Raw genomic sequence first — 14,140 nt, 5'->3', positions numbered from 1 at the left:
AAAAGTTTATTTGATTTTTTTTCTTTAAGTTTACCAATATTCCTACCGAGTTATAATTTTTTCCCTTTTTACCAACTTTCTAAATTTTACCAACTCTTTTAGAGATTACCAATCTCAATTAGAGTGATGACCAACTTTTCTTATCTCTAATAAAGTAAAAAAACTTATCTTATCCTTGCTAGTTTATGCTTACCCTTCTTACCAACACCTTAAATTTAGGAACTATTATGTGAAATTACCAACATTTTTTTTTGTCTGGCTTACCAACCCTTCTCTAATTATGTTACCAACTAGTTTTAGGTTCGCAATTCTCCTTTGAGCTACTTAGTGGCTAGTGTTTTTTTTTAAATTCCAACTAGTCTATTGAGTTACCACTTTTATGTGCCTTGCTTTACCAATCCTAGTTTTATATGTTTATCTCTTTTTAAATTACCAACTTTTTTTATATCTAAGAAGAAAAGACTTTTCTTTTCTTTTACCAACTTTTGTTTACCTTTCTTACCATTGCTCTAAGTTTACCAACTATCATATGAAATTACCAACCTTTATTTAGGTGATTAACTATCGATTAAATAACCCAATAGAAAATTTTGTAAATTGAAAAGAAAGAAATAAACTGCGTTAGCTAACTCAAATCATAATTGGTATCTTAGATCTAGTTAACATCCCACTCGAAGAGAAGTTGATAAATCACTTAAATTGAAATTAGTAGTGTCATATAAGCATTGGTAAATTTAAGGCATAGTAAATAAAAAAAGCCGATATGAGATTTTAAAATTTAAAAGAAAAATAAACTTGGTAAGTAACTCAAATAAAAGCTGGTAACCCAAAACTATTTGACAACATAATTAGAGAAAAGTTGGTAAGTCACTCTAATAAAGGTATGTAATATCTAAAAAGAGTTGGTAAATTGAAGACGTTACTAAGAAATGTAAATAGAGAGTGTAAATGATGAGAAAATTTGGCAAATAAAAGAACTAAATAAATATTAGTGAGCAACTCAAATAAGAGTTGGTAACTCGATACTATGTGATTCTTTAATAGAAAAGTTGGTAATTCAAGAGAAAAATTGACCAACAAAAAAATTAAGAATTAATAAGTAACTCAACAAAGAGTTGGTGAACCAAAACTAATTGATTATTTAATTTGAACAAATTTGGTAAGTCTCTCTAATTTAGGTTGTTAATTACACGCAAGACTTAGTAATTAAAAGTGTCAGTAAGTTACGCAAATAAAAATTGGTAATTTACAAGCTATAAAAACAATTTGGTAATCTAGTAAGTTACCAACAAGTTACTCGAAAACAAGTCATCGGCCATTTTTTTACCAATAATTTTTTCAATAATTACCAACACTTACTGAATCAACATGAGGAAAATTTCGTATTATTGGACATGGATAGAATTCTGTCACCTAAAGATGATCAAAGTCACATGACCATTTGTACCTTTTCCCGCAATAACATGCCTCGATGGATACTCTTTGAATATTTTGCTTTAATCACGCTACGACAAATTCTCGTGTTATTATCACCCAGCCGACACCAATCGATCCTTGACTTTTTTCCAAACAAGGATACCTCAACTGCTTCTAGTGGCACGTGAATATATCTAGATAGATACATAATAACAGTGTACTCTTAAGAATTGCATCTAAGAGTGATGTATAGGATTCTAAATGACTATAAAGTCGTCCTCCTTATTGCAAAAACTGGATTTCTTGCATCCTCCACAAAAAAAGGGCTTCCCTTGAGCGTCTCTTTTCCATGTCAGCTTAGCCTCGTTGTAAAAATTGCTCAAAATGGCTATTTTGCTTAATAACAACAACAATAATAATTACAATATGATGACGATGATGCAGCATGATGGAATTAAGAAGAGCAATGACCTTTTTGTATCTTCTTTTGAGTTGAGCATTACATCTTCATGACTGGCTTTGTTGTTTTTAAGTCGAGCATAGTGCTTACCGTTTACTCAAGGAAACATAATTTTCACATATGTTGGTTCATATTTTTAGACAAAAAGGCACTTTTTAAAAAAAAAATTCCCTATGCAAAGCACAGGCATTTGTCTAGTAAATTTCATGATCTAGGGACGCGTGCAAGAAGTTGACTATTTAGAGGCTCATGAAACGGTCTATAAATCTCGCTTTGGCTCATTGATTAGAAACTCGTGAGTCAGAGGCCGGAAATTATACGGCAGAAGTAGAGACAGAAAGATGGCATTTTATCCAAGACCTATTAGAGTGCATTAATGTTGAAGGAGTCATATTAGGCACATAATTTATTCATTGGATGTGTAGTTGGACAATTGCCCAGCATCATCCCTGTCGTAATGTGCAAAAAACAAAGTAAAAGCAGGCCATCTTATTAGCAGAACGGCAGCCTTATAAGATATAAGAAGATTGACTGAAAATGTGAAATGATGCATCTCATTTTCAACTCAAAAAGCGAGAGCAGGGAGAATGTACATCTATATAAAATCTCGAATGAGCGTACTTATACGTATATTTTTTTTTTTCCTTTTCGGAGAAATAGTAAACATATAGTTAATGCCACATCAAGACCATCTCATTTTCAAACTGATTTAAAACGAAAAATGTAAAAGAGCACCCCCTAGGAAAGTATACGAAAGGGTTAGGCAAAAAGAGAAGGCAAACATACAAGAAAAAAATTCTAATTGGAGAAGGGCCCAACCGGGATCGAACCGGTGACCTCTTGATCTGCAGTCAAATGCTCTACCACTGAGCTATGGACCCATTTGTTGGTAATAAACCACATTTTACTTGGTTACTTACTTATATTTACAGCTCTATTTACCACTTCTGGTTTTTCTTTTCAAAAAACGCATTTCTCATACCATAATTACTTGCCCAAATAAAAGGACCAGAATTAATATTTTTTTGATAGGGCAAATGCCAAAATATGCATGATTTTATACCTTGAGAACAAAAATGTCCACCCATTAACATTTCCTTCCAATTAAAGCAATTGAGATAGTTGGCATGGCGAACAGTGATGACGTGTACGAATGACACGTGATCGAAAAAATTAAAACGGTGACATAAACAACACGATGTCGTTTTATCATGGATCTAAGCTGTTGTCCAGCTTATTAAATTCAAAACGACGTTATGTACATGCAAACATCTTAATTTACGCTCGGATGATATGTTGTTGTCCACGTCATCACCACTTGTCATGTGAGTTGCCATATAAGACTACTTAGACGGAAAAGTTAGCAACCGGGTATTTTAGAAAAGTGGGGATATTCTTTTATCATCGGGTATTTAATTCATGGTTATTATTATTATTATTTTGGCATCTTGCATTTTCCTGGTGAAACAAGTAGTTACCAAGACAATCACGTTCATATATTAGAATTTTTTGAAGTTGTTATTGCACTCTGTGTCTTTGACGTCGTCGTCGTCATCCTGAACAATTTAGACATTTAGACATTATGTTCATTACACACGTCACTTTATTAGCAAATGCTTGTAAGAGAGGGAACAAACTACAACAAATTACAATAGTAAGATGTGGTCCTTTCCTGCTCACGTATGGGGCATAATTGTTGTGTGAGACAATGTATTATTTGAGTGATATAATTTTTGTGTAAGTACATCTCGAGATTTTCTCGTGTCACTACCGTTACATTTCCACACCCAATATTTAAAACCGTTTCTTCAACGGAAGGATGAAAACCAACAATCAAACTTTGTAAAACAATTCAAATATCTGGCTTTTAATGTTGAGAGACGAAATTGCAGTTCATGCGAGACAATAGAGCATTGTTATCCCTCTTGGAAAAAAATTCTTAGGTGATCCGAGTGCATGTGAGCTCAATGCATCTAAACCCTCAATGTATACAGATCTCACGTGGAATCCATATGATATTACAAAAATGTCCCGTTTTTCTCAAACTCGAGAAACAAGAAAAAGCATCAATTTTTAAAATTTTTCCTCCTCCCGCTTGCTTTTCGCCAAAATTTCCGACTTTTTAAATGTTATCCTCCTATTTTCCATCAACCTAATTCTTCTGAATTTCTGAACAAAGCCTAAAAAACCGGTGTTCAGGCTTCGTTGCTGCAACTCGCAAGCGTGCAAAATGCGTCAGCCCAAAGCATCCCTTCAACTACACGTTACGCATCGTGCTGATGCTGAGACGTGCATTTAAACTTTCAAGAGCAGCCAAAGAAAGAAAAAGCAACATTCCCCCATCCACACACACACACTCTCTCTCTCTATAGCTTGGTGCTCCAGATCTGAGTAGCGTCGGGCGTTTCGGCTTCAGCTCGATAATGGGTGCTCGCATCGTGTACGGGTCGTCTTCCTGTCGTTCTCCTGCGTCTGCATCAAGCTTCTCCACCTCCTCCTCCGCCCCATCTTGTACTTCACCTCCTGACCCGAAACAATCTCAGTCGATGAACAACGGTTAGCTGATGGGGTTGTCCCTAGCTGATGGGGTTGTCCCTCTCTCTCTCTCTCTCTCTCTCTCTCTCTCTCTCTCTCTCTCTCTCTCTCTCTCTCTCTCTGTGCAAATTTCATTTGTGAACCTCATGGAGTTGTTCCTCGGTTGCTTTTGTCGGGATGGTCGATCCACCATTTCAACCGCTTTTCTTTTTTTGGGGGGTCGATGTAAGAAATGGTTCCTTCGTATGTAATGGATTCGATCTGTTTCACTGATGTCGGGTATGGAACATGTTCGTTCGTGGTTGTGTCTGCTTACATATTTTGTTATCAAGATATTAATGTTGATTGCCAGAACTGATGATGCTCGGACGAAAGCACCACCACAAGCCTGTAACTCATGGCCTGTGCAATCTTAGCTGAGTCGACCTAAAAGTCGGCCTGGTTCACTTGGCCGGATTGTTTGAGATTGAGCTCGAGGGCTCGACGTCTCTCTCCACCCGGATGGAGTTTGAATTTTGAAAATCTGAGCTCAACTCGATTGACAAAGTGGTGCACAAGCTTAGAATTCAATTGGGTTGCAAACTGCATTGAAGAGGAGTTAAGTTTAGTGGAGACTTCAAGAGATTGATTTTTAGTTTTGAAAGTAACAATAGATGCAGCATCCTTTGTATACATATAAGCTAAGATTGAAGAGACAAAAAATTGATCAGATTGATAAATTTGTGAGCGGTTCGAGTCTACATGATTTTAAGCTCAAGCTCGACTCGATTCGATTCGATTAGGGGTGTCAAAAAGACCCGAGCCGGCCCGGCCCGACCCGAGCCGGCCCGGCTCGGCCCTGAAATTTAGGGTATTTTAGGGTTGGGTCTCAATTTTTTTAGGATAGGGCTTTTAGGATGGGTATTATTAGAGTTAGGGTAGGGTCAGGTAGGGTCAGGTAGGGTCAGGCCGACCCATTGTTAGACCCATTATTCTCCCTCTTCTCTCTCCTCTCTCTACGTACAAAAAGACTTAACCACCCAACCCCACACTCTCTCTCTCTCTCTCTCTCTCTCTCTCTCTCTCTCTCTCTCTCTCTCTCTCTCTCTCTCTCTCTCTCTCTCTCTCTCTCTCTCTCTCTCTCTCTCTCTCTCTCTATGGAGTCGTGCTTGCTGCAGTGGAGTCGCGCGCACTGCCAGCAGATCTCGCCGCTCCTCAGTCTCTCGTCGACGGCGGCGGCGGCGGCTTCGGCTTCTTCTCCTTCTTTTCGGCGGCCACGGTTCCGGCGTAGATCGGAGGGAAGGGGGGGATTTCTCAAGCTCGCTTCGCTCATGAACGAGGTTTGCCCCCTTTCGCTCCTCCCTCTCCTCTCCTCTCCTCTCGTCTCGTCGGCATTGCTTCTCCGATCGTCGTTTATTCTCCACCTCGATTTACATGTGGGAAGGAAGGATTAGATCACGGGTGCTATTGGTGGCTGAGTTTTTCTGCCGATCCTGCAGTTGAACGGTTGTGTGTTTGCGATTATTTTCTCCGGCGCCGGGGGCCGGAGGAGGGGGAGCTGGCGGCGAGGAACCCTGTCGGCCACCGCCTAGTTCATGCCCTCCCGGAAGTTGGGAGCCGCTGGAAACGGCGGTGCGAGGCGGAGGGGGAGGAGCCGCCCCTGTCCATGGAACCTTCAAGCTAGAGAAAGGGGTGCCGGCGCCGAATAGAGACTGAGCAGGAGGACGATTTATACAACTCTGGTGAGATTTTAGCGTTGAGGCACCGACACCGGCACTGACCCGACCCTACCCGACCCATCTCTTGAGGTAAATGCTGAATAGGGTCTTGGGTAGGGGCGGGGCGGTCAAGTGTGACCCTCTACGTTTTGGGTAGGGTCGGGTATCAGGAAAGCCCTACCCGATCCGACCCATTGACACCCCTGGATTCGATGGTGTGAATGGTGGAGTTATATATACTCAGGCTCAATTAGAATTCGACTTGTCAACAAGCCAAGCTGAAGTGGCTCTCGGAAAAAGATGTGATTTTTTTTCAAGATAGAAAAAAAAAAGTTATAGGTGTCTCAATGAGGTGACATGCATAATCATTGTTAGGTGGTCTTGATCCTCTTTCACCCCAAAAACTAGTTTAATGAGTGAGGTTTTTCCTCATGCTTATAAACTAACCACCAGCTCCGATGCAGGACAACCTCAACAATCTCCCTCTCACACATCGGGCATGGGTCGGAGATGCAACAACCCGTAACTCTCCCGTGTGACTATTGGGTCCAGACTTGTTGACAATATGGGCTCTAATACCAGTGTTGAGTGGTTTTGGGCATCTCTTACACCAAAAGTTAGCTGAAAGGATGAGGCTTTCCCTCACACTTATAAATTGATCACCAGCCCCTTCTACAACCGATGTGGGACAACTTCAACAATCTCCCCCTCACACATCGGGCCTGGGTTGGAGATGCAATAACCCGTAACTCATCCATGTGACTATAGGGTCCAGACTTATTGGTAACCTATGCTCTGATACCAATGTTGGGTGGTTTTGGGCATCTCTTACTCCAAAAGCTAGCTCAAAATGTGAGTCTTTCTCTTATACTTATAAACTGACCACTAGCCCTTTTTCACAACCGATGTTGGACAACCTCAACAATCACATCAACCGAAATTGTGGCTTACTAATCGATTTGAATGGACTGAACTAACTAGTGAAACGATGATGGGGGAAACTCTAATATTTTTTAAGGAACTACCAAGGATGTTGGTACCTTTCTCAAATAACAATACGATGTTAAACAAAATAGTATCAAATTATTGAATTGGGAAGATTTGAGTATAATTATCTTGTTCAAAGCTTATTTAGATGCCACATCATCCTTTATATTCTTCATTGTAATGATAGAGTATTTTTAGGTTAGGTGAACGGTAATCAAGCATTTGAAATCAATTCATAATCCTTAATGCCATAGAGTGCCGTCATCTATAACCGACGAGGTTTCAATGACACTGCAATGGCTACATCACGACGAGGTTTCGACGACAGCATCGATGCCTCATCAAGATCTGGAGACCCCGTGAGAGAAAAGAGAAGGAAATGAGCAGTTACTTAATGGAGCAAGCAAAGAGAGAATGTCAAGTCATATCTCAAGACCTTCTTCAGTAACCTCAACAATAGCAACAAAAGAGAAATTATGAAAACTCTTTTTGCAGGTATCAGAGTTAGAATTATGTTTCCATCCGTCTCTGGTCGGAGGAAACTTCAGCCGACCACTGTTTTGATTGGTGGATTATACTCATGGACATCGCCGGCATCTATATCCGATTAAGTTTGCATGTTTGTGATGTCTACGATTCACAACCTAACAATCACGTGTATAGCTGAGGGTCGAGCTAATTAGAGGGTCCTTTGAACTGATTGCTGGTGCATCAAATTCATGCACGAAATGGTTTGAAGTGACAGAATTGATTTAACACCTAAATGCATGGAGGAAGTTAGCTATTAACGACAACCAGCCACTATTCTTAAACATCCACGATCTAACACGGAAGAAGGTAGACCGTTCATTGGAAACTTAGTGGTTCCTCCATCCTCATGCATCCACGATCTGACATGGGCTTTTAATGGCGATCATTCCTATCCTCAAATTTCTCTCTTTGGCTCTCCTTTTTCACCCTCTTTTTCTTTTCTCTCCATGGATCTTTCTCCGAACAAATCGTTCCATCTGATAATTGCAGATCTTGATCCATCCCATTGAGACCATAGATTGAAGACAGAAGATGGAGGATTCCTCTCTAGGAGCCGGACTAATTGCCGTATGCGCTGTCTCCGGAGGCATGGTTCTTTTTTCGCTCCAACTCCACAAATGTCTCCTCTCCGAATTCATGAAGGAGATTGAATTCCACTTCCTTGGTACGCAAAAGATTTCACGATTGTCGTTATCATTGCCAATATCACATTAACAATATTTTCTCGTTGCCGACCATTGCATTTACCTTTAGCAACGAGAACATTCCATTGTTATTTCAAGGCAGGATGTGCCGCTTAAAATTCTGGGACGAAATTCCGGTTTCGTTGCTAAGAGGTCTTTTAGCGACTGGGCTGATTGTTTCAGCGAATCTTGTACCTCATTTTGAGTCGTTTCACGATGCCTACGCTATCGATTTGCCAGGAACCAAGACACACAAAGCAAAAAGGAGATCAACCCAGCACCAGAACAACGCGACAAACCCATCCCGGAACAACAACAGAGCTCCCACGACAAGAATCCCGAAGCCAGACAAAGGGCATCAAGTTAAGAACTCTAACCAATGTGCAATGGAGGATCGCGACCTCGAATTGGAAGTGATGCCAGTTAACAGACAAATGTTGTACAGGGGGATTTTGCAGAACAAACATCTTAGAGGGCATTTTGTACCTAGGCATTCCTAGTATAAAATGATTCAATGTGATGTGCGATTGCCATACGGGTGTTCACCAGAAAGCTGTCACGAATGCCAAACCCTCGACAGCATGGTGTTGATCTCCCAGGACAGCTTTAATCCACAATTTTCGAACTACTCAACGGTCTTAATATCGATATCCAGGCATTTGCACCAGCAAAAATGTGGATCTGAGCGCTAATCTAGGTGACTGAAACTCATTCACTCTTCTTTATTTTAGACTTCTCCCCTCGCAACTGTCAATGAACAGAAGTCTGTCGTTGCACCTTGCAGTGATTGTATGAATTTATCTTTGACTTGGGTTATAGCTTAACGGGAATTGTTTTTATATTCAACTGCTAAAAATGATAGGTTTAGTTCTTCATTGATTGGTCGCTAATTCTAATTAATTATTTGCAGTCATCTCGAACGAATTATCATGTTTTATTTCAGATAATTCTTCACGAAGTACAGTGGTTAAGGTTGCGCTAAATGTAAGTTCGAATCTCACCTTCCTCCTGGATATGACTACTCCTTTTCTCCTCACCACTATAAGAGCTCAAGCAGCACTCTAACAAAACAAAAAAAAAACTGTGTAAAATACTAGCACACTACTCTAATCTATGGACAAATTTCTCCGCAGGCCACTTCATCGCAGCAAAATTCATACTTGGAGTTCCATGTGTGTTGATATTTTTAATCTATAAATGGATGAGAAAGCACCTAGCAATGGACGAAAACATCGAGAAATCCCTACAAGCTCAAAACATCTTTTTGCCCATAAGGTACTTTTACTCATATATCAAGAAAATTACAAGAAATTTCAGACACAAATTAGGTGAAGGAGGATATGGCTTCGTGTATAAACGAATACTTAGAAGTGGCAGTGAAGTTGCCGTTAAGATTTTGAATAAACCAAAATCTAAGGGCCAAGATTTTATAAGCGAAGTGGCTACTATTGAAAGAATATACCATGTTAATGTGGTGCAATTGATTGGTTTTTGCTTTAACAACACTAAGCAAGCTCCGGTGTAAGATTTCATTTTTAACGGTTCATTGGATAAGCACATTTTCTCTAAAGATGGTGACTATTCTCTTGATTATAAAAAAGTATGTAAGGTCTCTCTTGGTGTGGCTAGAGGGATAGAATATCTACATCAAGGATGCGACATGCAAATTCTATACTTTGACATCAAGCCTCACAATATTCTTCTAGATCAAAATTACACTCCAAAAGTTTCTGGCTTCGGGCTAGGAAGATTTTATACCAGAGACCACAACATAGTGTAGCTGATTGCTACAAGAGCGACCTTAGGATTTATGGCTCTTGAGCTATTCTATAAGGACATTGGTGGTGTCTCTTGTAAAGCTGATGTTTATAGTTTTGGGATGTTGCTAATGGAAATGGCCGATAGGAGAAGAAATGTAAATGCAAATGCTAAGTGTTCAAGTCAAATTTATTTCTCTTTGTGGGTTTATAATCAACTCAGCAAAGACAATTAAGTTGAAATAAAAGACATTGAAGAGGAAAGAGAGTAATTAGAAAAATGGTAGTAGTTGCTCTTTGGAGTATACAATTAATCCCCAATGATCAGCCATCAATGAACATAGTTCTACACTTGAAGGTGGTATTGATAAATTGCAACTGCTCCTGAAGCCGCTTCTATATTTATCCGAGAAGCTAGTTGATGATGTCGACTTTGAAATAGAACAGGAATCATTCTCAACTTCATCAAGTGCTTTGTCAATTTCCGATGATTATCGACTTCAAAATAACAATAAAAATACTAAATCATGCATCGTTTGATTTTCTTTTCTCCTTGTATAAATGAAATGCAAAATAAAGGTAATTTTATCAGAAGCATAATTTCCCATCTTTTATTTTTATAATCCGTGTTTTGCATAAGAATTGCCTCATGGTTATCTATTTACATTTCTAGTTTTCTGAATGCTCTTGATATGACAGACCAAGCTCGTCTTGTGTGGAGCAATGAGTCTCTTCTTCTCTCCCCCATCCAATATCAAGCTCTCTCCTTCCCACCAAAACCCCCCACCCTCGCCCCTTGACCAACTACTGACCTCCCCTCTCGATGGCGGCCACCTCCGCAGAGAAATCTCCCTTCGAACTCAAGTACCATGACGGGTCCCATCCCGACGACCTCACCTTCTCTTTCTTCCTCAAGTCTTGCATTCGCTCCGTCACGCTCATGCTCGGGAGGCGCGTCCATCGCGCACTCGCTCCATCTCAACTCGAGCTCGACTTGGTGATTCTCTATTCGCATATTAGTCTCTACTCAAAATGCAATGACTGGGATGAAGCGGAGCGGATTTTTAGGGACATGGGTAATAAAAGGGACTTGGTTTCTCGGAGTTCCATGATCTCTTGATATGCCAATAATCCCCTGGAGTTCAAAGTGGTTGATACTTTTGTTCACATGCTTGAAGATGGTTTCTAGTATGATAGGAAATTCTTTACAGATACGCTTAGTACGACCAGCTTAATGGTGAATGGATACTCATCGACTGCGATCGGATGTTGGACTCTTAAAAAAGTGTGATCAGGTCATATTATTCTATTCGTAGAAATATTTAGGTGCTCGTGTTACGTTCGAGTGAGTAATTGTAAGCTCGATGTGTTTGAAAATCCTTGTGGAGGGATTAAAGTTGCGGGTAGAGTTGGTGTCTTACTGATGTCCACGATTATGATGAAGTTCAAGTGCAGCGGCTTGGACTTGAAAGATCCTATGGTGGTTAAGCCCATAAGAAATTGTGGGAGAGTAGCACTGATTAAGTTCCAGCGAAATGAATGTGAATTCACTCAAACGTCAAGTTAATGTGGAGATTATTAGATCTCGAGTTTAAGCTCGTAAAAGAAATTCCTGATTCACTTAGGAGATTTCTTATTTGGCTTGTTTGGCATATATTCAATGGACATCCGAATCTGGAAATTAAAAGAAAATCCAAATTGGACCAATTAAAAGAAAAATCACTTTTTCACGTTGGATTTAGAAGTTGGCCACAATTTCCTCATTTTGTTGCAAACATATATATTCAATCATGACTTTTTGGTTTTTAGGTTGTTGAGGCTAACAATGCAACCAAGAGAAGGCTGAATAGGTTTGATTCTCAAAGCTTAAAATTTTTTCGCAAATAAGTCAAGTTTAATAGATGTAGGAACAATTTGATAATATCGGATGCATGATGCTTTTGTGAGATAAAGAATGAAATAATGGAATTCACTATTAATCACTTGAGTAGCTACAACAAAGCAAGTGTTCCATCGGCCAAAGTTGACAGATCCCACAATCAGTATACAAGCATTGCTTATATCCTTGTACACTTCCCAAATCACAATTACAATCAACAGGAACTTTTAGCATTTGTAGCTTTCTCGTTTTTCTGTGTATCCTTCAGCTTGCAGTAGTTTCTTAAATAATCTTGAATCTCCAAATTATCTGTTGGAGAATCTTCAAGAGCATTAAAGAGGCCATTGGAATTAATAAACACAATCACCGGGAAATCTGATTGCGCATAGAATCAGATATTTTTGGTAATAGTCAATTGCATAATCTTCTTATTGAGTGAGTGAAATAGGTAACAACTGATTTGATTTGGATCCTGATTTTATTTCCAAAATTTCAGGTCCAAAGGCTATAGGTGTTAATTCTTTTGACCGACGAATCAAGTCAAAGAAATATCTGGATCTTCTTATCCCCGGACTACTTTCTTTCTAGGAAAAAAATCTCCAAAAAATAGTTGAATAAAGGCCAAACCCCTACTAGATTACAAAATAGTTGGAAGACGGTTCGGGTGCATCGATTTTGTTCTTGGAATTGCACGCACCACCGTCTTTCACTCCGCCCACTTCCTCCATTGTATCAATCTTTCAACCACCATCAAACCAAACCCTCTTCTTATCCCCTCTTCTTTGTCCACACGTACGTGTGCTTTTCGTTAGGGTTTCCTCCTACAAAACCAGCCCTTCCTTCACATAAACACACAAAACTACACCGGAAAATCACCGACACACAGCCTTCAATGGATTCACCGATAGCATTGCTTGCACTTCCCCTCGTCGTCATCTTCTCCGCCTCTTTGGCCAGTGCAGAATCCAAACTGGTAAACGAGGTCTGCAGTAAAACCAAAGATTACTCGAGCTGCGTCGCAGCTCTGCAGCTCGACCCACGAGCTGCAAAAGCAACTACGCTTCGTTCTCTCGGCGTAATTGCTTTGCAAATAGCATCGAAGGACACTGCCGGGAGTCGAAAGGATGTGGACCAATTGCTCATGGACCCAAAGACGAGTTCCTCATGGAAGCCGGTGCTCGAGTCTTGTAAGGCTAACATCGACACCGCGGCTTTGCAGTTCTCAGTAGCGAGTCGTGAACTTGCACAAGGCGCATTGTCTGCAAATTATGATGTTTTGTTGGCCTCGGATGCAATCGACCCGTGCTTGAAGTCCATGACAAGTAGCCAGCAGAATATTCCACCATTAGTCACCATATGCACTCGTGCCAAAACTTTCGTTTCCATCGGCCGTGTCGTTACCGACTAGAAGTTTTAACGAGTGTGGATTGAATTTCTGTAATAATGTGCAGCACACATGAGGAACGTTAACGAGGTAGGATTATATTTCTGTAATAATGATCTCCTTGTTGAATGCTTTCGCAGTATGTGCAATTGCTACAAGAAATGTTTCTTTTCAGCAACATTACTGTGGTGGTCCAACCAATTAGAAAATACAGCAAAAGCAGCCATTTTTGCAGCTTCTCTCTAATTTGGCACAAAGGAACAAAGATTACTCGTTTACTGCAATGATTCTAACTCTTTTGCAAAGAGATCTAAAATCACAGTAAGATCGTATCTTTTATTTTTTATTTTTTATAAAAACAATGCTTCATTGCCTAAAGAATGACCAAATATAAGTATTGCAATGCGCTTCTCCTTTGGAAAAAATCATTTTGCCCCAACATTTTGCTAGATTTTGTTACTATATGTATCAATTTGGGATCTTTTGCAACGTAAAAATTAGATTTAAATAGATATGATGCGGGTTTACCAATTTGAGATTTTAATTGATACGAAAATTAATTTTGGATAAAGATAGTACGGATCTATCATTGTTGGATATTTTGATAGTTTTGAAATATTGAAAGCTATTAATTTTTCTGACGATTATTTACCGTCATTAATTTGTAACGGTTTTTGTAATATTGAGGTTTCTTATATATATATAATCTTGAATCTCCAAATTATCTATTGGAGAATCTTTAAGAGCATTAAATAAGCCATTGGAATTAATAAACACAATCACTGGGAGATCTGATTGCGCATAAAATCAT

General features: G+C 39.5%; 1 protein-coding gene, 1 long non-coding RNA gene and 1 other non-coding gene across 3 annotated transcripts; 2 read left to right on the top strand and 1 right to left on the bottom strand.

Moving 5' to 3' along the window:
• Window positions 1-2,685: 2,685 nt before the first annotated feature.
• Window positions 2,686-2,757, bottom strand: TRNAC-GCA (transfer RNA cysteine (anticodon GCA)). The gene has a single exon. It is a non-coding gene; the product is annotated as a tRNA-Cys (tRNA).
• Window positions 2,758-7,850: 5,093 nt separating this feature from the next.
• On the top strand, window positions 7,851-9,155 carry LOC115678533 (uncharacterized). Its single transcript, XR_004005393.2, has 2 exons — window positions 7,851-8,290; window positions 8,550-9,155. It is a non-coding gene; the product is annotated as an uncharacterized LOC115678533 (long non-coding RNA).
• Window positions 9,156-12,837: 3,682 nt separating this feature from the next.
• On the top strand, window positions 12,838-13,353 carry LOC130139077 (pectinesterase inhibitor-like). The gene has a single exon (XM_056315309.1). It carries the CDS (start codon window positions 12,838-12,840, stop codon window positions 13,351-13,353), a length of 516 nt encoding a protein of 171 aa, XP_056171284.1.
• The last annotated feature ends 787 nt before the right edge of the window (window positions 13,354-14,140 follow it).

This window comes from Syzygium oleosum, unplaced genomic scaffold (genome assembly GCF_021117445.2).
Source record: "Syzygium oleosum isolate NSW1041296 unplaced genomic scaffold, Sole_v2.1 Sole_v2.10, whole genome shotgun sequence".
Lineage (NCBI taxonomy): Eukaryota > Viridiplantae > Streptophyta > Magnoliopsida > Myrtales > Myrtaceae > Syzygium > Syzygium oleosum.
Note: the sequence above shows the minus strand (reverse complement) of the source record. Positions and strands in the feature narration are given on the sequence as shown.